Source organism: Lissotriton helveticus, chromosome 4_1 (genome assembly GCF_964261635.1).
Source record: "Lissotriton helveticus chromosome 4_1, aLisHel1.1, whole genome shotgun sequence".
NCBI lineage: Eukaryota > Metazoa > Chordata > Amphibia > Caudata > Salamandridae > Lissotriton > Lissotriton helveticus.
Genome location: NC_136063.1, coordinates 1,916,954,667 through 1,916,979,190, shown reverse-complemented (window position 1 = coordinate 1,916,979,190; position 24,524 = coordinate 1,916,954,667). Strand labels below are relative to the sequence as shown.

Sequence of the window (24,524 nt, the reverse complement as noted above, 5' to 3'; positions counted from 1 at the left end):
AAGCGTATCGTAATAGTAACAAAACCCCCCTCCCAGCCTCCCCACCCATCCAGAGAGGCAATACGAACATGAACCAAGAAATCCAAAATACCAATTGCATCGCAAAGATATTGAAAAAAGCCCATTCCAAGTACATTCATAACTCACAGAACTAAGGTATACACCAATAGGGTGGTGGCAACGCCCTTACTGCAGACTGGCAACTAGAACTTATGCATGTCATAAACTATATCCCAGTGTTTTCGGTCGTCTGTATACAGCAAGGCCTAAGAAAAAGTTCAACCTGGACCTGATCCGGAGAAAAGTTCCATACTCGCATCGGAGCCGCTTCGGGGAGGAGAAAATCTATTTTCTTCGCTGGGCTGCTTGGTGTTGAGAAATGTTACAGAGGTAATTATATCATTTAGAGATATTTTAAATAAATGTGATATCTTCAAAGGTTCAGTGGGGCCAAATACATCATAATCAACTTTGTCTCAAGCTATACCATCAGGAATTGGAACAGCTGTAATGTTCACTGAAACAAGTCTCTTTGTTCAGGATGAGATTATGTATGAGGTTTCACGACCAAGTTCACATTCGATACTGCAGAGCGTTTTGGGAGATATTTTCCATTCATGAGTAAGCATAAGACAGTCACAAGGCCAATCCAGAACAGAAAAAACAATATTCCAGTTATGATCCAGAGCTGGAGCCAAGGTGATACTAAGCAAGTCTTTTTCAGAAAAGTGTAGAACCATACATTTGTTGCTTACGGGAAACTGGAGCTGGCATTGTCTCAGGGTCGCTGGGATCAATAGAGAATGTATCAAAATCAAAGAAGTAGCCAGACGCAGCCAGATCCATCTTTGGTAGCTTGGCAGGTTGTGTTGAACCGGCAGGTGTCTCTTGTCGAGGCATATTGATGTAGACATCGGTGGTAGGCCAAATTTAAATTTGTCTTTCATTTGTACTTTGAAGTTCTGTTTCCAGAGAAACAAGTTCCAATTTATTGTTGGAAATTCCATCATTTCTTATCGGTGACTTCAAATGTTGAGTCTTTCTGTCTGAACTTCCTGTATGGTAGCGTAAGGAGAGCGTCGGCCACCCAGGAGCCAATGAGGCCTACTATTCAGTATCGTCCACATAGTGTGGTTTGATCAGATCAATTGAGACTAATCTCTTTTCTTTTTTGCTGGCAAGAGGTGGAAGAAGTACTGTTCTTGTTCCTTCGACAGCGAGGACAGGTACAGACTTTCTGTATGATGGCCCACATTCTTTCTTGTCCTGGCTTTTCGGATCCAGACAGGTGTTGTCGTGACTGATTTGACTTCCCCAGTGGTGGTGAGTTTTACTTGATACCAAATGGTTTTTCATCCTCCACCATGCTTTCAAAATCAAGATCAGGTACCTACATTCTTGTCTCAAATTGGACCTTGTAAGGAATGACTCCCCCGAGAGGCCTTTTTGCCAAATTATTAAGGGCTCGCTGTACCCCATATAAGAGATTGACCCAACTACACCCGAACCTAATATCTTACTGTTAAAGATTGCTTTAAGTCTTTGTTTTTCCTCTCCATGAACGAATTTCCCTCGGGAAGGTATGGAGAGGAGTACCACAATGCTACACCCAAACCTTCCCTGGCTTCCTTGTAAGCCCTAGAGCTAAACGCGGGGTCACAGTCAGAATGTAACATGCCAACTGCGAATAAAAATAAAAATATGCTAATCTTTTACAACATTTCGAGTGTCAGCCAAGCACTGAGGCGATACCCGTAGGAATCTAGAGCATAAATCCACTGCCACCACAATATACTTGTAAGCCCCATCCAATGGTAAGGGGCCGCAGTGGTCCAAATAGACACCAGTGAGTGGTCTGTCTGATATTAGTAATGGTGTCTGCGCTAGACGTACTACGGGGGGTACCCTTTATCTGCTGGCAGATGTCACATTGTAAGATAAAAAATGTCTCTTTAGTTAAACCAGGCCACCAATAGTGTTGTTTCAGTAAAGAAACTGTTGCAGTAACTCCTATGTGTGCAGAACCTATACCCTCGTGTGCAGCTAGTATTAAGCCTAATCTGTGATCCATGTTTGGTATTACTCTATCCCCCCACGCCTGGAATCTGAGCATACGGAATGTTGTTTGCATCTAACTTGTAGGAGTACCTGAGTGGAAAACTTTTTGGTAAGGCTGGGCTGTTTTTGCATGAAGCAATGACAGCTACCATTACCTATATATTCTCGTTTTTGAACGAGTGATAGCAGCTACGGCAGCAGTACGTACTGCCCCTTTTGCGGTTTCATCGGCCAATAAAATCCCTCAGGCATTGGCGTATTGTCACTGCTGAGGCCGCCCTTTTTATATTGGCTAATATTTTAGCTGATACCTGGGTAAAATTGCCTAATAATTTCACCCCTAAGTTCAGAGCAGGCTCTGGTCCATACTCCGTTTGTATTGGTCTTAAAATGTCTGGTATTAATGCTAACAAAGGGATACCATGAGTTTTGGTATATATGGCAGCGAAAACTGTACCCCAAGTGGTACAAACCTCCATTTGGAGAGCTATCCCCGATTGGCAAGCAGATTGTTAGCATTCTGTGTTTTTCTTGAGGGCTTGTGTGTGGAAATATTGCCTCAATCAATCAATCATATCATTTGTAAAGCGCACTACTTACCTGTGAGGGTCTCAAGGTGCTGGGGGAGGAGGGGGTGCTGCTACTGCTCGAAGAGCCAGGTCTTGAGAAGTCTTCTGAAGGTCAGCAGATCTTGGGTCTGCCGTAGGTGGGTGGGGAGGGTGTTGCAGGTCTTGGCAGCGAGGTGGGAGAAGGGTCTGTCACCGAAGGTCGCTCTGTGGATGTAGGGGACTATGGCGAGGGCGAGGCCAGTGGAGTGGAGCTGGCGGGTGGGGGTGTGAAAGCTGAGTTGTCTGAGGAGGTCCGGTCCGGTGTTGGAGTGCTTTATGTGCGTGCGGGTGTGAGGAGCTTGAAGGTTATCCTTTTGCTGACGGGGAGCCAGTGCAGGTCTCTCAGGTGGGGTGTGATGTGGCTGCGGCGGGGAATGTGGAGGATCAGACGTGCAGAGGCGTTCTGTATGCGTTGCAGCCGTCTCAGGAGTTTGGCCGAGGCACCTGCGTATATTGCGTTTCCGTATTCCAACCTGCTGCTGACGAGGGCCTGGGTGACTGTTCTTCTTGTTTCGGAAGATCCTACAAAGCATGCGGAGGGTGTTGAAGCAAGAGGAGGAGACGGCGATGACCTGCTTCGTCATGGAGAGGGTGAAGTAGAGGATGACTCCTAAGTTGCGTGCGTGCGTGGTCGGTGGGTGTTGGTGCTGATCCTAGTGCGGTTGGCCACCAGGAGTTGTCCCAGGCTGAAGGGGTGGATCCGAGGCTGAAGGTCTTGTCAGAGTTCAGCTTCAGTCCGCTGTTTCTCATCCATTCGGCGACAGCCTTCATCTCTTCGTGGAGGTTGGCTTTGGCAGTGTGGGGGTCTTTGGTGAGGGAGAGGATCAGCTGGGTGTCATCGGCGTAGAAGATGATGTTGAGGTTGTGATGTCGGGCAACGTGGGCGAGAGGTGCCATGTAGATGTTGAACAGCGTAGGGCTGAGGGATGAGCCCTGGGGTACGCCGAAGATGATCTCGGTGGCTTCGGAGCAGAAGGGGGGGGGAGGCGGACGCTCTGTGTTTTGCCGGTAAGGAAGGATGTGGTCCAGTCCAGTGCCTTCTCTAGGATCCCGGTGTCGTGGAGGCGTGTTCGTAGTGTGCGGTGGCACTGTGTCGAAGGCGGCTGACAGGTCCAGGAGGATGAGGGCCGCTGTTTCTCCATTGTCTAGCAGGGTCCTGATGTCATCGGTGGCAGCGATGAGGGCGGTTTCGGTGCTGTGGTTGCTGCGGAACCCGGACTGGGAAGGGTACAGGATGCTGTTCTCTTCGGGGTAGCGGGTCAGTTGGTTGTTGACGGCTTTCTTGATGACCTTCGCCAGGAAAGGGAGCAGGGAGATGGGCATCTAGCTGTGTTATTTTTTTAGCTATCCAGAATGGCATTTGCTCACGTTTATAGCGTTTGTTGTACAATTTTAGTTGTAGAACCCCGAATTTGACTTTTTTGTCTAGCTCATGTTGGCTGAAGTGTGATTGCTCTAATCACTAACTGTCAGGTTTCTGTAAAGTTTAAAATTTCTTTATGAAGTGGATGTAAGTCTGCTACTGGCATTGTGTCAATTTCTGGATGCGGTGTTTAAGCCGCAAGGACAGGCCACGTGGCTCCATCTCTTCCGAGCAGACCTAGACTTACTTTGTCTTTTGTGTGGGGGAGGGCGTCTTTGAACCAGTTTATGTGCTCCTGGTAGGTGAGCGGAACTTCAATGTCCTCATGTGGACAGTATTCATTTGGTGTTTCATCTTCAGTGTAAAAATGAAATGTATTTGATTGTGCATCTGCTTGTGGGATTTTTACTCATGAACATCAAACCTCTGTTCTATGATTCGTGAGCCTCAATCACGAATGTTACTGTCCCACACCTAGATGTGACTACTTAGTCTATTAGCTTTTGAGTAGGGGCATTTCTAACATTTTCTGAAATGTTGCTTCATTTTCCTCTTCTTCTTCCCTGACTACAGCAGGCTGTGCTTTCTCAGCGGTGTTTTAGTCAGCCATTGTTGACAAAGGTTTCTCAAAGAAGAGTTTCAAGGAAACTGAGATAAGGTTTTATACACAATAGCAACTGTTTGTCCTTCAAGCTTGATAAACCTACAGCCAATACATAGGATATGCCTACTCAGCTGTCGTGGATCCTTCCCTTCCCACTCCAGACGTCTCTGAAGAAATGTGAGTAGGGGTCTCTGTGAATAGCACAACTGAACTAGTCAGATTTTACTGTATAATAAGTACCAAACCAACGTTGGCGGTAGCATGTCGTGTAGTTCCTATAAACCAATAAGGGATCTGCGCGTTTAGACAACATACACTATAGGATTGGTGTCAGACTGATTCTAGGCACATCTACCGGGTAGGTTAGCCTGTATACCAACTAGCTCACAGTGCCACTAGAAACCTCTCTTACCAAGGAGAGAATAGTTCTTGATAACTATCGAACGTGACAACCCTGATCCCTCAGGATCGTGGAAACTTTGTACTACTTTAACCTCAGTCACTTGTGCTCACTTCGTCTCAGAGGGATACACAGAACAAATGCTGGAGACGTTTTTCAATAAGCATTTATTGAACCAGCGTCATTCTAGTGTAAAATAAGTGTGCTGAATCAACCATTAGACAGTAACAGATATAAATTATTATAAGCACTAACAGAGTAAAAGGATGGTAGATTTCTACTATTGTGCTAAAACAAGGAATACAGGCAAGTATATAAAATACATGACAGTAAAATGCGTACTCCTATGATGCGACCCTAACTAGATGTACCTAAGTGTACCTGGCATGTATGCAGGTGTAAAAGCTGTAAAAGCCATGAACCCCTCTAGGATAAAGTCAACCCCATTACCTGAAGTGAGAGACTGTGGGACTCAGTCTTGGTCTCGCAAGGGATGTCAGACCACTGCGAGCTGGAGTGTCTGTGTGCCGGAACCTCAGCGTCTCGCGTCAGCATGGAAATCCTTTTCTCGGACTACCTCAGCAAGATATAGAGTATATATACACCCATAGTGGTACCCCACGGGGATATACCTTGCTATGTCATGTCGGACTAGGATGAAGGAAGGAATAACCCTTATACATAGTTATTATGCAGGAGATGGTAGGCCTGCTGTCCTTCTGTGATTCCAAGAATCCTCATGCATAATGAATGAGGCTTAAGCTTTTCGGAGAAACCCCCATGTCACATTTGGACATTACCGTAACTAGGTAAAAGGTCAGTACTAAGAACCGTTATGTAGTGTAATATCAGGGGAATTTAGGTGAAAGGCGCATTTACTACCTGAGCCAATATTGGGGTACCTCTATGAAACATAACAGAGCCTTCGGCCTGAGACTGCTCACGAGCAGACCACTCGGTGTGGGAGCAAAGCTCGTGGGGTTCAGGTCCGCGCTGCAGAATCCAACAATCGGCACAGGAGCTGCACCACCAGCGGCACAGGGGCAGCTGGGTGCAGTGTGCCAATAAGATGTCGGGGACCCTGTGGATTCCATTGGAGACCTCAGGTTCGGCAAAGAGTCTGCAGGCTCGGGCAGGGAGACTTCCTGAAGGCGGATGTAAGTTGGGTTCTTGGGAGATGCCTGGACACCATCGGGTTGGCCACCCAAGGCCATGAGGCACTGCAGTGTCTTTTGGTGTCTGGTCTTCTTACCAGCTCCGTTCGCGGATGGTGGGAAGGAGGTGTGTTGGTGGGGGTATTTGGGTTGAGGCTGCAGGCATCGTCTTGAAGTTTGAGGGAGGTCAGGGATCACCAGATCCCAGGTCAGGATCAATGGGGAGACCTCCTTGTGGTGTTGGGCCACTCAAAATCGGCCCGTCAATGTCGGGTGCAGAGTGGTGCAGAACCACAGAGCCACCTGAATGGGGGTTCTGGTCTTGGAGTCTTTGAGCAAATCCAGTGCTCACGGGAGATAGTCTGTAAGGTGAGTGCAGGGAAGAGGGCTGCTGGACACGCCGGTTTCTTCGCTGTAGGCAGGTCGGAGTCAGGTCAGGCCGGTTGGGCTGGGGCCAAAGCAGTAGGTGTCCTCTTCTTCCTGGGTCAGCACAGCTCTTCAGCCCTTCTTTCTTCCTCGAATCTGAGGAGGCAAGGTTCAGGGTTGCCCTTAAATACTACTTTGGGGCATTACAGGGGTCTGCAGGTTGGGAGCCTATGGGTCCCTTCCTTGGGGTGCGTACACCCACTATTAGGCCACCCTCCAGTGGGAGGGCATGAGCCGCTTCCGGTTTGTTGGGTCCCCTCACCTCAAAGATAGAGAGGACTCATTTGTGTGCTCCACCTTGCCTCCCTCACCTGAGGGGTGGGGTTGGCAAAGGTGGGCACACCTCTCATCCTAGATCGGTTTCCCCACAGATTCTCTCGCCCAAAATGGGGGTCAGAACCAATGGGGGCTGGTTGCTGGGGGCTGCAAAAGGCAGGGACAGTGTACAAAGGAAGCAGGACTTTGAAGATTCTCCTTTTGTGGATCTAACCCATCCTGGGGGTGGAGGCATGACACCTCTACCCAGGATGTTGTTTCTGGACCCAGAGAGCAGAGGCTCTCTACCCAGTAACCTGTCTGGTGGTGGCAATGGCATGCAGCCCTTCAGGAACACCACTAGGGATGGTCATTTTTCAGGGGGTATCTCATTATAACCCATGTTGGCATCAGTGTGGGTTTAATGTACTGAGATGTTTGCTATTAAACTTCCCAGGTTTTTAGTAAAGCGATTATAGAGCTGTGAAGTTCCTAATCACCAACTCCCAGACCATTTACTCTTTATGGCTTTACTACACTTACAATGTCTAATAATGGATATAGAAACTGTAAGGGTACAGGGCTCATTTTATTTTTGTAAACAAATTCATTTTTCCATTTCTCACATATATGACATTCGACTTTTCTTGTGTATAGTACATGCAGGTGTGCAACATTACAACTCCATTAGGATAGAACATGTCATATTCATGCTCCGTGCTAGGCCGTCCACCTCTTCATCTCGTTCTTCGCCAGTATTATTGTCCACTGAATGCAGTAGTTGTACCCATTCTAACCTTTGTTACAGTCCTAGAGGGCCGGTCAATACTACCCCAGGATTATGCTTACTCTAACTTCACCGCTCCCCCTTGCCAAACCCCCACCAACTCCCCCCTTCCCTGGCCCCTCCCACTACCCCTTCCTCCCCCCCTCCCCCCAGACATGTCGTTCTCCCTTACATCTCACTTGTTGCACAGTATGCATTCTTACCGCTTTGTTGAAATCCATATGACAGTAATCAGTGTCCCATCTAGGGGGATGCTCCCACATCAATCTCCCCGCCCACCATCCATCCCACACATTCACCAGAGGTTGTGTTCCCATGTAGTGGAGTGAGTCCCTCACATTACAGGGGATCAGTCATCATCATCAGTCGGACTCTTAAGAAGGTCCACCATCGCCACCCAAGCTCTCGCCGTTTCCAGTAATCTATCATTGTCAGTTCTACGGGCCATCTGTAGCTGGAAAGTCCTCTTGCAGTCCGCCCACTTTATAAATTCTCGCATCCAACGCGCAGTATTGGGGGCAGTTACCGCTTTTCAATGACTAGTGATCTCCCTTTTAGCCAAGACTAACCCTAAATCTAGGAATTTACTAGTGATTTTGTACGGGCAGTGTGGGGAAACCAGTGTAACAGGCAAACACCTGGAGTTAGCTGCAGCTCCCTGTCTGTCACTTCCTTCAGCCTTGTCAGGACCTCCCCCCAAAACGCGTGTAGCAGTGGGCAATCCCAGAGCATGTGCACAACCGCTGCATTTCCCGTTTTACACCGCGGGCAGGCTGCGTGGGATCCAAAAAACTCATTGATTTTGTAAGGAGAGAGGTACGCCCGATGAAACACGTACAATTGTATTAGCTGGAATCTCGCATTCTGGGAGCATTTCCATGACCGCTGCAGCAACATCTCCCACGGCTTTGCCTCTATAGGTGTCCCCAGATCTGCCTCCCATTTAATGCGCAGCCCCTCTAAAGGAGTCTGGACCCCTGCGTCAGTCTCCCATACAGGCATGTAACCGCCTTAATCTTTCCCGCCGAGGTGACCACACACTGGCAGGGGAGGAAGGTCTGTGGCTCCTCCATTCCTTTTCCCCAGTGTTTACGCACAGCAGCCGTCAGCGCCGCATGCAAAACAAAGTCCTGGGCAGGCAGTTCATATCGTTCCATGATGCCTTGAAATGGTAAGAGGGCACCATCCTCATATAGATCCCCAATGGTGGAGATTCCCAGTTCTTCCCAATCCCGCAGCCTTCGCCAATCCCCCCCGTGCGGCAACTCCTCACAGAGCCACACTGGAATCTCGGGCGCATATGCAGGGCCCATCTTGCCTCGCCTTAGGGCTCTATGCCAGCATTGCCGCATTACCCACAGATCTCTGGGCACCTCTCTTTCGCGCACCGGAAGCTGAAGCAGAATCGTAGCCAGTTGGCGAAGTCCCAAGTCCCTACCTCTCTGGTCCACCACTACCCTCAACTTCCCCGCCGTCGACTGCGTGAACCATTGAAATTGGGCCGCGTGGTAATATGCCTCGAAATCAGGCGCTGCAAACCCTCCTTCCTGTCTAGGGCGCATCATAGTATTCAGCGCCACTCTACACTTCCCCGAGCCTCACAGAAAACTCGTAACCATAGAGTTTAATTGGACAAAATATTTCCCAGGCACCCAAAGTGGTAGTGTACCAAAGTTGTAAAGTAGGCGAGACAGGGTTATCATTTTTAGCAACGCCACTCGCCCCACAACTGATAAAGGCAGAGTCCCCCAGACATTGAAATTACTCCTGGTAGTTCTCAATGCCCGCCCTATGTTGCCCTCAAATAAATCAGCAGGCTCATGATAAATTCTGACTCCCAAATAAGGCAAGCATCTGCCTTCCCAGCGTACATCTAGCCCCTCAGGTGGTTCACCTCTGTCCCCTCGTACCGGAAATAGACTCGTCTTATTCCAATTGACTTTAAGCCCCGCCGCTTGCCCCAGTCTCACCAGCAATTCCCGAGCACCCTGTAGCTCGTCGGCAGCATTGGCGAGGAACATTAACAAATCGTCGGCATATAGAGCAATGTAGTGCATCTGACCCATCCCCTCTAAGCCCCTGTAGTACCTCCCCGTCTGTGCATGAACCGCCAAAGGCTCCATTGCCAGGGCGAATAGGAGGGGAGACAGCGGGCAGCCCTGTCTCGTCCCCCTACCCACATCGCAGGCCACAGAAATCGCTCCCCCCATTCGAACCCTGGCCCTCGAGCGATTATACAGAATCTTCGTCCAGGCTACAAACCCTTCGCCTAAGCCAAACATCCCCAAAACCTTGAACAGATATGGCCACTCTAAGCTATCAAAGGCTTTTTCAATGTCAATCGATAGTACGCATGCCGCAACTCACTTTTTCATCGTCCCGTGTAGTATTTGGCACAGCCTCCGTATGTTCATGGCCATATTCCGGGTAGGGATAAAACCAGCTTGGTCCCCATGCACCAGAGCTGTCATATGTGCCATCAGGCGGCTGGCCAACACACTGCTGAAGATCTTATAGTCAATATTTAGCATCGCCAGGGGGCGCTAGGCTGTGCGGTCCCATTCGGCTTGCGCGGTTTAAGGAGGGGTATGATCACTGCTTCCCTTGTCGAGCTAGGCAGATAGCCATCTTGCTTCGATTGATTATAAAGGGTTACCAGTTGCGGGGCCAGTAGGTCTACATATGTGACATAAAACTCAGATGGTAACCCATCAGTACCCGGCGTTTTGTTCTTGGCCATGCGCTTTATGGCTCCCCTGACATCACCCAGCTCCACCGGCCGACCCAAGCTCTCCGCGTCCTCTGCCGCAATCTGAGGCAGATCTAAGTCTAGAAAATCCCCCTCCTCTAGGGTCAAGCCTACTGTGGTATAACTTAGTGTAGTATTCCTGGAACTGCGTGTTAATAGCCTGCTGTCCATAGTATACTGCCCCCCACTCCTTCGCGTAGTTCGAGAATCGGCCCCTCTGCGCGCCGGGTTTGCCAACCAAGCTAGTAGTGCCCCGGATTTATCTCTTTCAGTGTGCGCTCGCGTCGTGTATGCCCTGTAATCAAAGCACCTCGGCCTCTCTACTTGCGCCGCCATCTATTCTTTCGCCCTTAGTATCTCCTCTTGTTTATCCTCCCATCCAGGTCTTTCATTTTCTGTCTCCCTGAGCCGCTGTTCCGCCTGTTGTACCTCACTCAATAAGGTTCTTCGAACTCCCACAGCCTTCCCAATGCACCGCCCACGTATCACTACCTTGAATGCGTCCCACTCATTATGCAGGTTAGTGGATGTGTTGGTGTTATGCTGAAAGTATTCCTCAATGGCAGTGCCTATGGTGGTTCGGAGGACACCGCGCTGGAAAAATAGGTTGATGGCGGGCTGACGCCGACCGACAAAACGCTCGGAGATCAGCCACCCGCGATGTCCATGAGGCACATTTAGCACATCATTGAAGTTCTTACACAGAATGCTGTATATAGAACGACAACCGTGAGTACACAGGAGTTGCACTGTAGGGTCTGAGAAGGGTGCACCTTAGCGTGTGCAGACCTCTCGTCCCTTCTATCCTGGTCCTGAAGAAAACCTATAATTACAACAGGTTGAAACATGTCGACCATATTTTTTAACCACTTTGATACCATATGGCCAATAGCACCATGAGCAGTATCACACTTGTTTTAAATTGGGTTACACGGACTCCAGAATAAATAGTTCCAAAGGAGTATCCGCTGTTTACCGTTTTAACTCACCAATATTTTCACTTTTCACCCCTCACTACACAAAAAAACAACCAGCTCCGCTGCAGTTGCAGGCGTCGTAGCACACCTAAGTGGCACTCGGTCACTTGGGTGGGCCCCGATGATGAAGCATGTCACCGACCAGGTCGGTGAGTGAGGGGTTTCTTAAAAAAGAAATGATTTCTTTTTTCTGTCATTTATTCATCTCTTATATGCTTTGAAATTATTAATATTTTATGTCTTGGGGACTACTCCCGTCATTGTTTTTGTTATATTAACCTAGGGGTTCAAGGAGTAGGTACCTAAAAAATACCCTTACTCTCTCTTTGGTACAAATTCATACAAATAAGCCATAACAAGAAGGTAGCAGTTGACTCGCGCTCGATGCCCCCAGAACCCCCTCAGTCTCCCTCCCATGAGAACTTGTACAGCCATTTGGGCCCCTGGCATTCTTGTAGGGTCGTCTCCTGCCTTGCTACCCTGCATCAAACGGGCCTCTGGGCCCAGTGGTCACAGCAGTCACCTTACCACTTTTCCCGCTTACCCTCTGCAGACCCATCACCCAAACTTCCCATCTGATGTCTGCGGAGTGACGTCCGGAAGTTCTATGTCTGAAAGTCCCTGGGCACTACCCACTCTCGGGCTCTCTGTTCCACTCTTCTCGACGTCCGTGTCATTACTAGCCGGGCTAACCACGCCCTGGCTGATGGAAACCACTGCTTGAACTGCACTGTCTCGTTCCTGACGATGATCCAGCGGTTCACTTATTCTCATGGCTGCCACTCTAGTTACCACAGTCCCAGTCACTGTACCGGCATTGTACTGCGGCGGCCTGCTGCCACCTCACCGCTTCAGCCAGGTCCTTCTGCCCACCAGGGTGTTGCAGTGCGCCCTCAGTCACAGTAGCAGGGCTCCAAGCTCAGGATCTCTACTCCTGCGGTAGCTCTTCTGGATCCGTACTTTCCCCCGCAGCCTCACTCATTAAATCTTGTTCAAGCCACTAGGCGTAGTCTAGCCTCCTCCTGTCAATCATATGTCTGTGCTCCTCAGTGAAAACTCGTGTTGTGGGTCTGCCTGGCACTAATCAGTGAGACTTTATAAAGCGTCTTTGGAATGCAGCTGGCAACACTGTGGTCTGTTGCGCCCCTCGGTCGGTCTCACCGCAGTTCCGTTACTGGCGCAGCAGCGCCCAGCCAAACTCCTAGCACCATCCAGGCTCCGCACCCAGTCAGGTCGCAGGAGCTTCGCGTACCCGCTTTCCGGAGTCGCCAGCTAGCGGATCCCCCAGCCAGTATCAGATCCCGGGCAGTAGCTCAATCTCCCGGTGTCCAGGACAATATAGTCTTCTCACCAGTTCCCGCCGAGATGTATCTGCTAGTGTGGAGTCAGCTCAGGGGTTAACGGCCGCACCACCATTCAGCTCTCGCCGCCCTCCCCGCCATCTTTGGGATCAGGCTACAGCATGCAAGCAGCGGAAAGGCGCTCGTCCGTGCTCCTCACCTCCTCCACTTCTTTCTCTTGTAAGATTGTGCAGGTGGGCCCCAGCTTGTTCTCCCCCTCCGCCCCGTGGCCCAGGCAGTTGTTGGGGATTCTCGCTCACCTCAGAAGCGGCAATCTCCGCCTTCGATCACAGCAGCCATTTTGTCTCTCTCCGCAGCGGACTTTCTCAGGCGGGATAAACGTCAATTTCTCAGGGTTGCCGCACTTCTGTACCCAGAGATTTCTCCCAAAGGAGCACCCAGTATTCTGCTCTATTTTGCGGTGCCGGGGGCCTCGGTACAGCGTCAGGATATCTTGTTTTGAAGGGCGGCCACGGAGGAGCTCCGAGGTTCCCTGCCGTCTACATCGGCGCCAAGCCACGCCTCCTAAGGGTACAGGGCTAATGCACCCTGCTAGAGGGGAGACTTACCTAGGCCCCAGGCAGTGGGTTGTAGGTACGGCACACAGGGATTTGTGCCATGTTGACTCTTCACTTTTCTCTGCACCAAAACACGCAGCCTGCAATGGCGGTGAGTGGGTGTTAAGGTACAGGGCCTCTAACGGTGGCACAGTAGGTGCTGCAGACATTAGAGGCCTTTCCTGGTCTCAGTGCCCTTGGTACCCATAGTACCTTTTACAAGGGGCTTAACTGTGGCCAGAGAAGTGCCAATTGTGGGTACAGAGATACAGCTTTGGAAAAGAACACAGGCCCTGGCAACCTGATTGGCAGGGACCTATAGCACTCTAAGTTAAAAGTGCATCATGTGCCAGGCAAAAAGTGTGTGTGTGTGGGGGGGGGGGGAGTAACCAGGCAAAAAGGGGCACTTTCATACAGGTCCACATCTGGAACACAGGCAGTTGACCACTCTGCAGAAATAAAAGTACATTTCCAGTACAAATCCGACCTTTATCTCTTAGACATAAGGCTGAGTACTGCATACTAGTAGCTTCTATTGTGCTGTCCCAGAAAATAAAAAGAACACAAATATGTTATAAAAAAGGCTACTAAATCTCACAACAGCATATACACAGTATGGGGATGTCAATTTGCAGAATACAAACAATTTAATCTTTAAGTATCGAAAAATAAGTTAAATACAGAATATTTTAACCCCCGATTACACAATTGTGTCCCATTTTGGTTTCTGTGTGAACAAACGTGATATTTAATGTTCAAACCATCAATAAGCCATCCCAGAGAATAACATCGACAATAATGAACTACAGACAAAATTCACATGTAAAACTCTGCCATTTATTGTAGGCTTACACACAAACATTTCAGGCAGTATCATGGCATTTCTTACAAGAACTGGGTAGTATAAATTCAACGACCCGTTTTGATTTACGAAAACATAAAAAAGTATAGTAATTAAGGATGACTTTCATTCATTCCCAGTTTTCTATCATTGTCTCTTTGACCTATTCAAACGATGACCACTTTATTTTTTAAGAATAAAGAAATCCACCTAACAGACGCAGTAAAACCAAAGTTATTGGAAAACTAATGAGGTCTTCCTTTTCAAAGTTACAAAATTAGCCAAGATTCAAATATACAGATTTCCTATTCCCCCGAAGTTCTTTACACAACTCTGAATGAAATGCACTTGACCAGAATTAAGCCTCCTACTGCTATTTACTATCTTGGCTTCTTGGGCGTGTTTCATTGTCTAGGTGTAAGACTTGTCAGGAGTAACTTCTAAAACTAGTTTCCATTGACTTGCTGAGTAGTGCCACTATGTTCGATACCCATTTTGTTTCGGCTTTTGATTTCTCGTTCTTCATCTTCTTCATCTCTTTCATCATTTCCACTATGATTTTTACAGTAGAGCCTATGAAAAAAAGTGGAAGGGTTATGAACATTTTGCTAAAACATCACACTAGTCAATAATACGTGCACACAGCATATTTGAACATTTTATTTTATGTAATCCTTGATAGGCACATCTTCTTATACCCCCTCAATAAAGTTGGGGATAATTCTTATGCCCCCACTAGTCTGCAGACTTTAGTACATGAATTGCCCAACACCATTGACTTCCATTGGAAATCCAATCATCCAAGACCACTGGCTTCCAGTGGAAACAGGAAGCAATTAAACTGGCATTTCTCGCTCACTACACCTTCTATAGCAAAACACTACCATTTGCAGGAAACTTAACAGGTGGGCCCAGATTTTAAACTACCTCAGTGTAATTCACAGCAAACGAGAAAAAAATGTATTCCTTGGTTCTTTCTACAGAAGCTAACATTTGTGAGTTATTCTAATACTCCAAGTAGGTTCTGTCCACATGGCCCATAAGGATTATTGTTACTTACCCTGTAAGCATCTGTTTTTGGCATATAGCGCTGTAGAGTCACATGCTTTGCATAACTCCGCCATCTAGCGTTGTGCTCGGATGTTTGCAAGTTGTTTTTGTTCCAAGAATTGTTTCTTGAATCACGAGGTTGGGTGACTCCTCTGCTTGGTAATGCTGCACGTGGTCATCAACGCCATCTTCAGAATGCTTTGCCGTAGATAGTGGACAATGTAATAATGATAAGTATAGCAATGTGATGGCCATGGGATAGCATGATGCAAGTATATAAAGTATATGAACTGCAACATGCACAGGTTTCTTTTGGGGAGGAGGGATGGCGCAGGTGAATCTACAGCACTACATGCCAAGAACAGATGCTTACAGGGTAAGTAACATAATTCGGTGAAGGCATGTGTCCTGTAGATTCCAAGCTTTGCATAGACTGTAAAGCAGTCACTGCCCCTAGGCATTGGTTAATCCGTGGAGGTTGCAGTTGGTTGAAAGAGAGTCCTTAAGACTGCTTGACCAACATTGGCTTGTTGGCGTATTTACATCACACAATAATGTTTTGAAATTGAGTGTGGAGTAGACCATAAAGCTGCTTTGCAAATTTCAGCAATGGGAATGTTCCCTAAAAAAAGACAGTGAAGCTCCTATTTTTCTAGAAGGAATGAGCTTTAGGGCAAACAAGTAAAATTATTTTCGCTTTTGCATTTAACGATCCATCATGACATTCCTGATTTTGAAATGGCCTTTTCCTTATGAGTTGGTGTAAAGGTGATAAATAATTGCTTTGTCTTTCTGAATGTTTTAGTTCTGTCGATATAACACATTAGGGCTCTTTTAACATCTAATGTGTGTAATGCTCTCTCAGCAACAGAATCTGGTTGTGGGGAAAATACAAGTAATTCAATAGATTGATCAATATTAAAATTAGGAACTACTCTTGAAAGGAACTTAGGATTTGTTCCGAGTACCACTTTTTCTTTCTGTAGCTAGAAGAAAGGTTCTTCAAGTGTTAATACCTGAATTTCACTGACACTTCTGAGAGAAGTGACAGCAATTAAAAAGGCAAGTTTCCATGGTAAGTATTGCAATTGACAGTTATGAGGTTCGAAAGGATGTCCCATGAGTCCTGTTAAAACAATGTTTAAGTTCCATGCTGGTGCATGAGGAAGCCTGGGAGGAATGGTTCTTTTGAGTCCCTCCATAAAAGCTTTAATGACAGGAATCTTACATAATAAGTGCTATCTATGCTGAAAATAGGCTGCAATAGCAGTCAGGTGTAGGCGTAATGATGTATATGCTAACCCTGTTTGTAAATGCAATAAGTGAGTAACGAGTGCCTGCACCCTTGCATTAAGAGGGTTGATGTTCTGCTGTTGACAGTAAACAACAAATATTTTCCATTTGGCCGCATACCCTTGTGGTAGGTTTATGGGCTTCCTTAAGAATGACTTAAGAACTGGGTCTTGAAATGGCTGCCCTCTGGATAAGTTCTGTGGATTCCACCATTGCAGAGAGTGGTGTGCACGGCTGTCCAACACTAGATCGTGAAGTTAACCCAGTGATTGCTTCCACTGATGAGAGAAACATTCCTGGAGCTGTCTCGTGTAGTTTGGCATGTGGGACTATTGAGATAAAGGATGCCATCATGCAAAAAGCCGTAGCAATGTTTTGGGCGGAGATAGAATTCCCTATTTGAAATTGTTGAATTAATGATACTAGGTTGTTGATTCTGTCTGGATTGGGGCATACCAGTGCTGAATGTGTGTTGAACATGGCTCGTAGATATGGCTGTATGGTATGTGGTTGTAGGTTTGACTTTTGTAAATTGATGGTGAACCCTAATTGGTGTAGAAGAGTTAGGGTGTGTGGAGTACTGTGGTTGCATAGGTTGAGACTGCTTGCTTTATTAACCAGTCATCTAGATATGGAAACATATGCATGTTGTGTCTTCGAAGATGAGCTGCTACTTTTGCAAGACATTTTGTGAATGGTTGCAGTGGTAATCCCAAATGGAAGAACTTTGAATGGATAACGGTTGCCCTGAAACTGAAACATGAGATACTTTGTGTGTGCAGGATGGATGGGTATGTGAAAATATGCATCCTTTAGATCCAGGGTGGTCATGATACAACTTTTCTGTAGCAATGGAATATTTTCTCCTAAAGAGTGACTATATGGAAGTGTTCCGATATAATGTAACAGTTTAGTGGTTTGAGAATGAGGCATAAAGACAAATCTTTTTGGGGGGATAAGTATAGCAAGTATGCCCCTGTTCCTTAAAATAGTTTTTTAACTGGTTCTATTGCTCCTTTTTGTAATGGAGCTGCTATTTCCTGTTGAAGGAGAATTTGATGTTGTATTGATAGTGTATGTTTGTGAGGGGGGATATTTGGGGGAGTTGCAGCTTGTTCCACACTGTTGCCATATTGGATAATTTCTAACACCCATTGATCTGTTGTGATTGAGTTCCAGATTGGTAGAAAGGTTTGAAGACGACCACTGACAGGTGTTAAGTGGTTTGGGGGAATGACAAGGAAGTCATTGTTTATTGTTAATGTTTGAGGTGCGGGGATTATTTCCCAGACATCTTTCTTTAAAATAGTTTCCTTTGTAGGAATCTCTATAGCAGGTATGTCCCTGATTTTTATATACTGCCCCAATGTCAGAGAAGGCGGATCTTGCACCGTGCCTTATAGGTAGGCTAAGAAAGGACCCACGATATGTGGTTGTTTGCAAAGCCCCCCTTCATTTTGCAACCTCTGTGTCCTTTTTAATCTTTTCTAGGGCTGCGCCTACCTGAGGTCCAAAAGGGAGTGCTTTGTCAAACGGTAGGTGTAAGATTGCCTACTGTACCTTGGGCTTGAATCCTGAAACACAAAGCCATGCATGTCTAAGCAATAGAATGCTAGTACTTATCTCTCTAGCAGCGGTATCAGCCACATCAAAGGCACATTTTATTGAGTTGTTAATTATCATTACCATCATTTAAGGGGAGTATTGGAGGAGCGCCTACATTTCTTCCCAATGGGCAATATGATATCTAGCTAATAGAGCCTGGCTATTAGCTATGAGCCAATGATTAGATGCTTGGGCAGATACCTGTTTTCCAGAAGCATCAATCAATTTAGATTCCTAGTCCAAAGGCGGCGCTTCTCCTGATGTTTGGGAGTTGGCCCTTCTCTTTGCATTAAACACGACTAGGGAGTCTGGAGTTTATTGATCTCTAATATAGATAGGATCTGATGGTGCAGCCTTATAATTTTTGTCAATAAGTGGTGTTATAACTCTCACCTTGACAGCATCTTTAAAAGTGTCCTCTGTGTGGCGTACCATGCCCTTCAGGATTGGTAGGTATTGCACCCCTGTTTGAGTGTTAGATATGGTTTCAGAAAGAAAGTCCTCTTCTATTGTATCTTTATGCAAGGGAACTTGATGTTAAGCTGCAGCCCTTGCAATGAGATTCTTGATACACAGAAGCGTCATCAGGTGGTGATGGCCATGTGGGATCGAGATCAGGGTCTGTATCCCCTTGAGGATTGGCATTATAATCATCCCAGGCATCCCCTGTGGTATATTATCATCATATACTAGGGGTGAGTGAGACCATATGTCACCTGGCTCATACGGTGTTGGCGAGTGAGGTAGTGGAGTGTATGATGGTGTTGCTGGAGTAGAAATGGGCAAAGGACTTGGTGCAGCATCCTTTTTCTTTGAAGGTTGTAGAGGAGCATTTAAAGCCCCCCAGAAAATAATTAATTATTTGTTTGAAGAGTGGGTTTTTGCAGGCTGAAGCACAATTTTGGTTGAATTAGAGCCTTTTTTTGCTTTGGGTCGAGCCTTTCCTGCATGAGATTGAGGATCGGATCAGGTGGAGTCTTTGATCCGAAAGATAAACACTTCAGTGGAGGGAGCTTCGATTTAGGCAGAGCTACTGGTAGATCCGAAATAACCAGTTTTTGTTTTGGTGAGGATACCGAAAGTCGAAGAGTTGTAGGGGCAAATGAGGGAAAGGCGGAAGCCCCAGCTTTAGGCCAAATTTTGGGAGCTGAGCCCGAGGGCAGGGCTTCCATTTAAGTCTTTTGGTGCGTAGGATGGATTATTAGGGGTCTTCCGGGCAGTATTACCTTCTGGAACACACTAAAGCTCTCGCTAATGGGGAAGATTGCCTTGATAAAAATGGTGGTTTGCCTAGATGCCTCTTTACGATGCAGGGATCCTTCTTTGAACTCCCCAATCGGATATTTAAAGATACAGATGCGCTGCTTCTACAGCTGCTATGGAATGGGAAACGGTGCCGGGTCAGCCTGAAGGTCATGAAACGCAAGTGGGGCAAAGGAGGTTTGGAAATTACGGACTTGGAACTTTATTATTTTGCATCGCAAATGCAGCATGCCATAGCATGGTTGGACACCGACCCTTCCTGGGAGAGAGCCCTACTGGCGGACACATATGGAGGCCGGCAGCTGGGGGCACTCCTTTGGCGGGCAGGGGGGTCTCGGGAGCCGTGTCCTCCACTAGTCCGACTATTAACGGCGATCTGGAATCGAGTGATTAAGAGACCTATCCGAGAGTGGCCGTTCGCCTCGGAGGTTGATCTCTGGCTTATGCCACCCTTCGCTCAAATTGAGCAGGTTATGTCGACTGACAAATGGAAGGACAGGGGCTGCCTAATGTTATCTGACCTGGAAAATAGGTTCATTACCTATCAGGAGGCGGTGGCTACCTTTGACTTGGGACCGGGACAATTTCTGCAATATGCCAAGATAGCGGGCACGGTAGCTTTGGCCCTCATTCCCTGAGGCCCCGGAATCCACCCATATCCTGGTTAAGATGATAGCAATGGCGGGAGGGCGGAAGTTTGTCACCCATCTATATAGTGCGCTGAGGCAAGATAAAAAAAACCTGGTCCCTTAAGTGCCAAGATAGCGGCCACGGCACGGTAGCTATGGCCCTCATTCCTTGAGGCCCCGGAATCCACCCATATCCTGGTTAAGATGATAGCAATGGCGGGAGGGTGGAAGTTTGTCATCCATCTATATAGTGCGCTGAGGCAAGATAAAAAACCTGGTCCCTTAAGAATAGAAGGGAAATGGCAGCAGGTGTGTCTGCAGGAACTTATGCCGCAGGACTGGGAGAAAATCCATGAGAGGATACGCAAGGTATCAGTCTCTAACAGATTTAAACAAATACAGTATAATATAGTACATATAACCTACCTCTCGCCCAGGCGGCTCCACGCCATTGATAGCTCTAGGGATCCAACATGCCCCAGATGTCGCCATGTGCAGGTGGACTTTCCACATATGGTATGGACCTGCCCAGTAATTCAGACATACTGGACGGAGGTCCTAGAGGACCTGCATAGAATAACTGGCTGGACGATTGCCATGGAGGCGAGCTCATATCTCCTCGGTCTAATTCCCCGTCTACTCGTCTACTGCAAGACGAGTAGCCGGTTCCTGGTGCTGGGGGTCATAATAGCTAGGCGGCGGATAGCAATACACTGGCTGGCGCAGCAGCGGCCAAAGTTCGCAAGCTGGAGAACTGACCTTAGAGAATGGGCACAGGCGGAGGTAGCGCCACCAGAAGAGATGACAAACTGCCCGAGGTACTAATGGCATGGGGGATGGTGGTGCAGGAGATAGAAGGGCAGGCCCCACAGTCCACACAGGTATCGCTAATGAGACACACTCCACTGGGACAGAAACTAACAGTCAGGAGGGGAAATAAGTGGAGACCCCAGACGGTGCTTGAGATAATCGGACCTAAGGTGCATGGAACCGGTAGGGGGGGGGAGGGTGTTGGGGATGATAGGGGTTAAAGTTCGTTTACTGCACACCAAATACTTGTCTTAAGTGGCAAACCGCTCTAGAGGAGCATATAAGGTTATAATTCTGACTTCACAAATGGTATGTTCATGGTATCAGTTGAAATGTGAGAGAAATGTATTGTATATGAACATGGTCTGTACCTTCCAAAGAGCAAAATTAATAAAGAAAATTCATTGGAAAAAATAAAATATTCTTTTGGTGTGTGCCATGGCCTTTTTGCAGGGGCGGACCGTGTGCAGTTTTTTCAGTCAAGACCACTTTGGACTTTGAATCAGGGGTAGTAGTACTCACTGTCCGATGCTTCTGTGCCGGATGAAGGGTGTCAGAGTCCAGATCAGATTGAGACTCGGAATCAGCATCGTGAATAGAGAGCGATTTGACCTGCTGAAGCTTCTTCGTGCTGTTGCTGACCGAAGATGTTTGGAACATCGTGTGCTTGCCTGCCCTGCATTTCTGGCATAAAGCACATCAATCTCTAAGGGTCTTTTTCGATCGAAAAGATGTTTAAGGCCTCACAGGTGTCATCTAGAAGATCTGGCAAGAGGTATTGGTTGCGAACTGAGTATTGGTTGGTATGGCAGTACTTAGAATGACACTCTGGACAGATGTAGAATGGAGTTCATTTCTTCAGCATGTCCTTCTCCGAAGGATGCAGAAATGGAAAAAGGAACCAGGCCGGGCGAGGCCTGTAGGCCTCGAGAGCGAGCTGAAGAGCACCTACTCAGAAGGATGATCTCTCGGATGCAGTGAACTACGCGATCAACACAATACCGTCGAGTGGAGATCTATATGAGAACCAATAGGTTGTTCGAAGGTGTCTAGAGGGGGAGTTCGAGAGATTACATACAAAACAGTCCGCGGAAAAAATACAATTTGAAGATGGGGTTGATGACCATGCACAGTATTAATAAGAGGAGGAGTCACACAACCTCGTAACTTGAAGAAAACGTCTTGGAACAAAAACAACTTGTAACCATCCAAGCTCAACACTAGATGAGGATATACAGCACACATGCCTTGAACAAATATTAATGAACAAACTTATTTCCCCACAGTATAAAATGTTATGGATCAAAGTTTAAGAGTTCTGCAGGTGTTAAAGTAAAGGTAACAAAACATTTGGGAAACATTTAATGCAGAACATAAAGACAGTGTTACTAATAAGTTTATAATACATGTACAAGGCAAGCGAGAACACACCTTGTGACTACAACGCGAGAAGCTAAAAATCAATTCATACTGGTAACTTAATCATCACCTATCAATTCACAACCTTTACAAAACATTCCCAAAATTATGGAAATGCATCTAGGGGAAGTCTGTAGCTGTAGAAAGGATGTTAACTAGTAACTTGGCTGGAATATTTCTGTTGGTGTTTCCAATATATGCACAAAAGAATTGTTGGAATACAGCTCAAAAGGTATGTCACCGGCAAAGTGCAAAGCAAAGTCGCATGCACTCCCAACATAAACTTTGGTGTTTTGTCTAAACCAAAGTGGCATAAGAGTGTCCAGATGTAGAGGATTACAAGCATTGGCTTAGCCAATAGGTCTCGTCTTTGGTACCTTATAAATGTTTAGCTATGCAACAGTTGATGTTGTTGCACCAAGGATATTGTGCTGCATAACTAAATACTTTTAAGGTCCCAAAAGCACGACCTATTGGCTATGCCAATGCTTGGTTATTTAGTTTCAGTTCTAAAACAAACTCTACCCTCGCCCCCTACACTCATGACAAGAAGTTAAATGGACACTCGCAAAGCATTTCGGGCCAATAGGGATCCACGTATCAAAGTGATTTTGGGGGGGCATTTGTAAGTAAACAGATCGTGTAGCATTCCTGAGGCTGCTGAAACTGAACCGGGTGTTTCTACAGACTCTCAACCGCCGAAATAGTTGTGGAATGGTGAATTTGTGGTCACTAACTACAGGGAACAACCTGACCGGAGTTTAACACACAGTGCAAATTATATCTACTTGTGTTGATATCTCAGTTTCAAGGGTGCGTTTCTCATAGTGAACTGAACACAGTAATGGTCAGCAAACTCAGAAACAAAAGGATGTAGAGACAGGTGTCTCTCCGTTTAGTGAGAATGGATTAGTAACTGAACAACCAGAACAAACCCTTAAATACATTTCATATACAAATACTGCAAATCATTATTTTCGCTATTAAATTAATGCAGTGTTAGGAAGCCACCCAGCGTCACGCAGGTGAATGAACATGCGCAGTTATGCATCTAGAGACATTAACGGTCTTCAGTTCACTGCCAAAAAGCTATATTGCTACACTGAGACAAATATACTCATTTCCATCTCGCTTACAGTAGAGACCTCAATTTTCATTGCAGGATACCAATTATCAGTAGCTATTTGGTGGCAATATCCAATCGATTCATACTGTTTTTCAAACTTCCCTCAACGTGCCAATATCCTTTAATCCAATATCTGTTGTCTCTTATTAAAACTTGCTCGAACTTCCCAAGACTTTAGCATTTGAAGAGGTTAATTATTGCTTCCATCGTCCTTTTTAATGCATACTGCTTTGCGTGGTAATGTGCATTCATAATGAAAGTCATTTGCATTTCGATTTTTAATAGTAAAGAGAGTCTGCAGAGACTTAGGCCGTCCGGCCTGGACTTTCCTCTATTTTATATTTGGCTGAGAGGAATCACTTATGAAAGCTAATGGGAGCCAGGGCTAGGCAGATGACAAGGCTGCGGGTGCCTGGCTGCTAGGACAAAGCTTCCACTGTCCCTTAAAGAGAGGCTGTCAAACACCCTGCGGGCTGCCAGGTATCTCTGTTCAAGTCACTAATACCCCAGCTCCCTTGCTTACCCAACCATTTCAGAGTATCTAATTCTCTTGGTGTCACATTGGTTAATGGCGGGAGTTCACGCTCAGAAGGCTTTGTCAGCAAATACCAACCTGTTTGCCTCACAATAACCAACTCACCCACACAGAGCGCCATGGTTCTCGGTCTTAACATGCGCATGCACCCAGAGAGCTGAAACAACGCTTGGTCGATGTTCATATTGTTTGTATTAAAAATAAGCACACACATGATTTTTAAAATTTTAAGTTTCTCCAGCAAACTTCCACAGAAGAAGGCAAGCAGCAGGGTGCTCCTCATTCGGCCTAGAGACTTCGTTTAATAACTATTGTTTTAGATTCGGCTGTTAAGATGACAATTTATAACTGCCATATATAACGGCTCGTTGCCAAAACAGAGCCATTCGGAGAAAATTTCTCGAGAGAAACCAACTCGAGAGAAACCAACATAGCTGCACCTAACAGTATTTTGTTATTCGTAAGACGTGCCAGTGTAATTATGGGCCCTTACATGCACTGCAAAGACAGCCTGCATCTGCCTCTTGATGACAAGAAAGTGAAAGCGACCGCGAGCAGGCAAAGTGAAAGCGACCACGAGCAGGCAAATGTAAACAAGAGTGCGCGGCCACGCTAACTGACAAAAGATGGCCCCTGCGTGCTGCTGCTCGCTCCCGCATGGTGGATGCTGCCACA

At 46.7% G+C, this 24,524-nt stretch overlaps 1 protein-coding gene across 7 annotated transcripts in view; it reads right to left on the bottom strand.

Moving 5' to 3' along the window:
- Window positions 1–14,093: 14,093 nt before the first annotated feature.
- Window positions 14,094–24,524, bottom strand: part of PHF6 (PHD finger protein 6) — a 467,171-nt gene continuing 456,740 nt past the window's right edge. For 6 of the 7 annotated variants that reach the window (XM_078688560.1, XM_078688565.1, XM_078688561.1 and 3 more), the window contains exon 11: window positions 14,094–14,692. In XM_078688560.1, the coding sequence (XP_078544686.1) occupies window positions 14,566–14,692 (127 nt within the window). In that variant the 3' untranslated portion in view covers window positions 14,094–14,565. The remainder of the gene's footprint in view (window positions 14,693–24,524) is intronic. The other variant, XR_013610659.1, reaches the window with a different exon arrangement.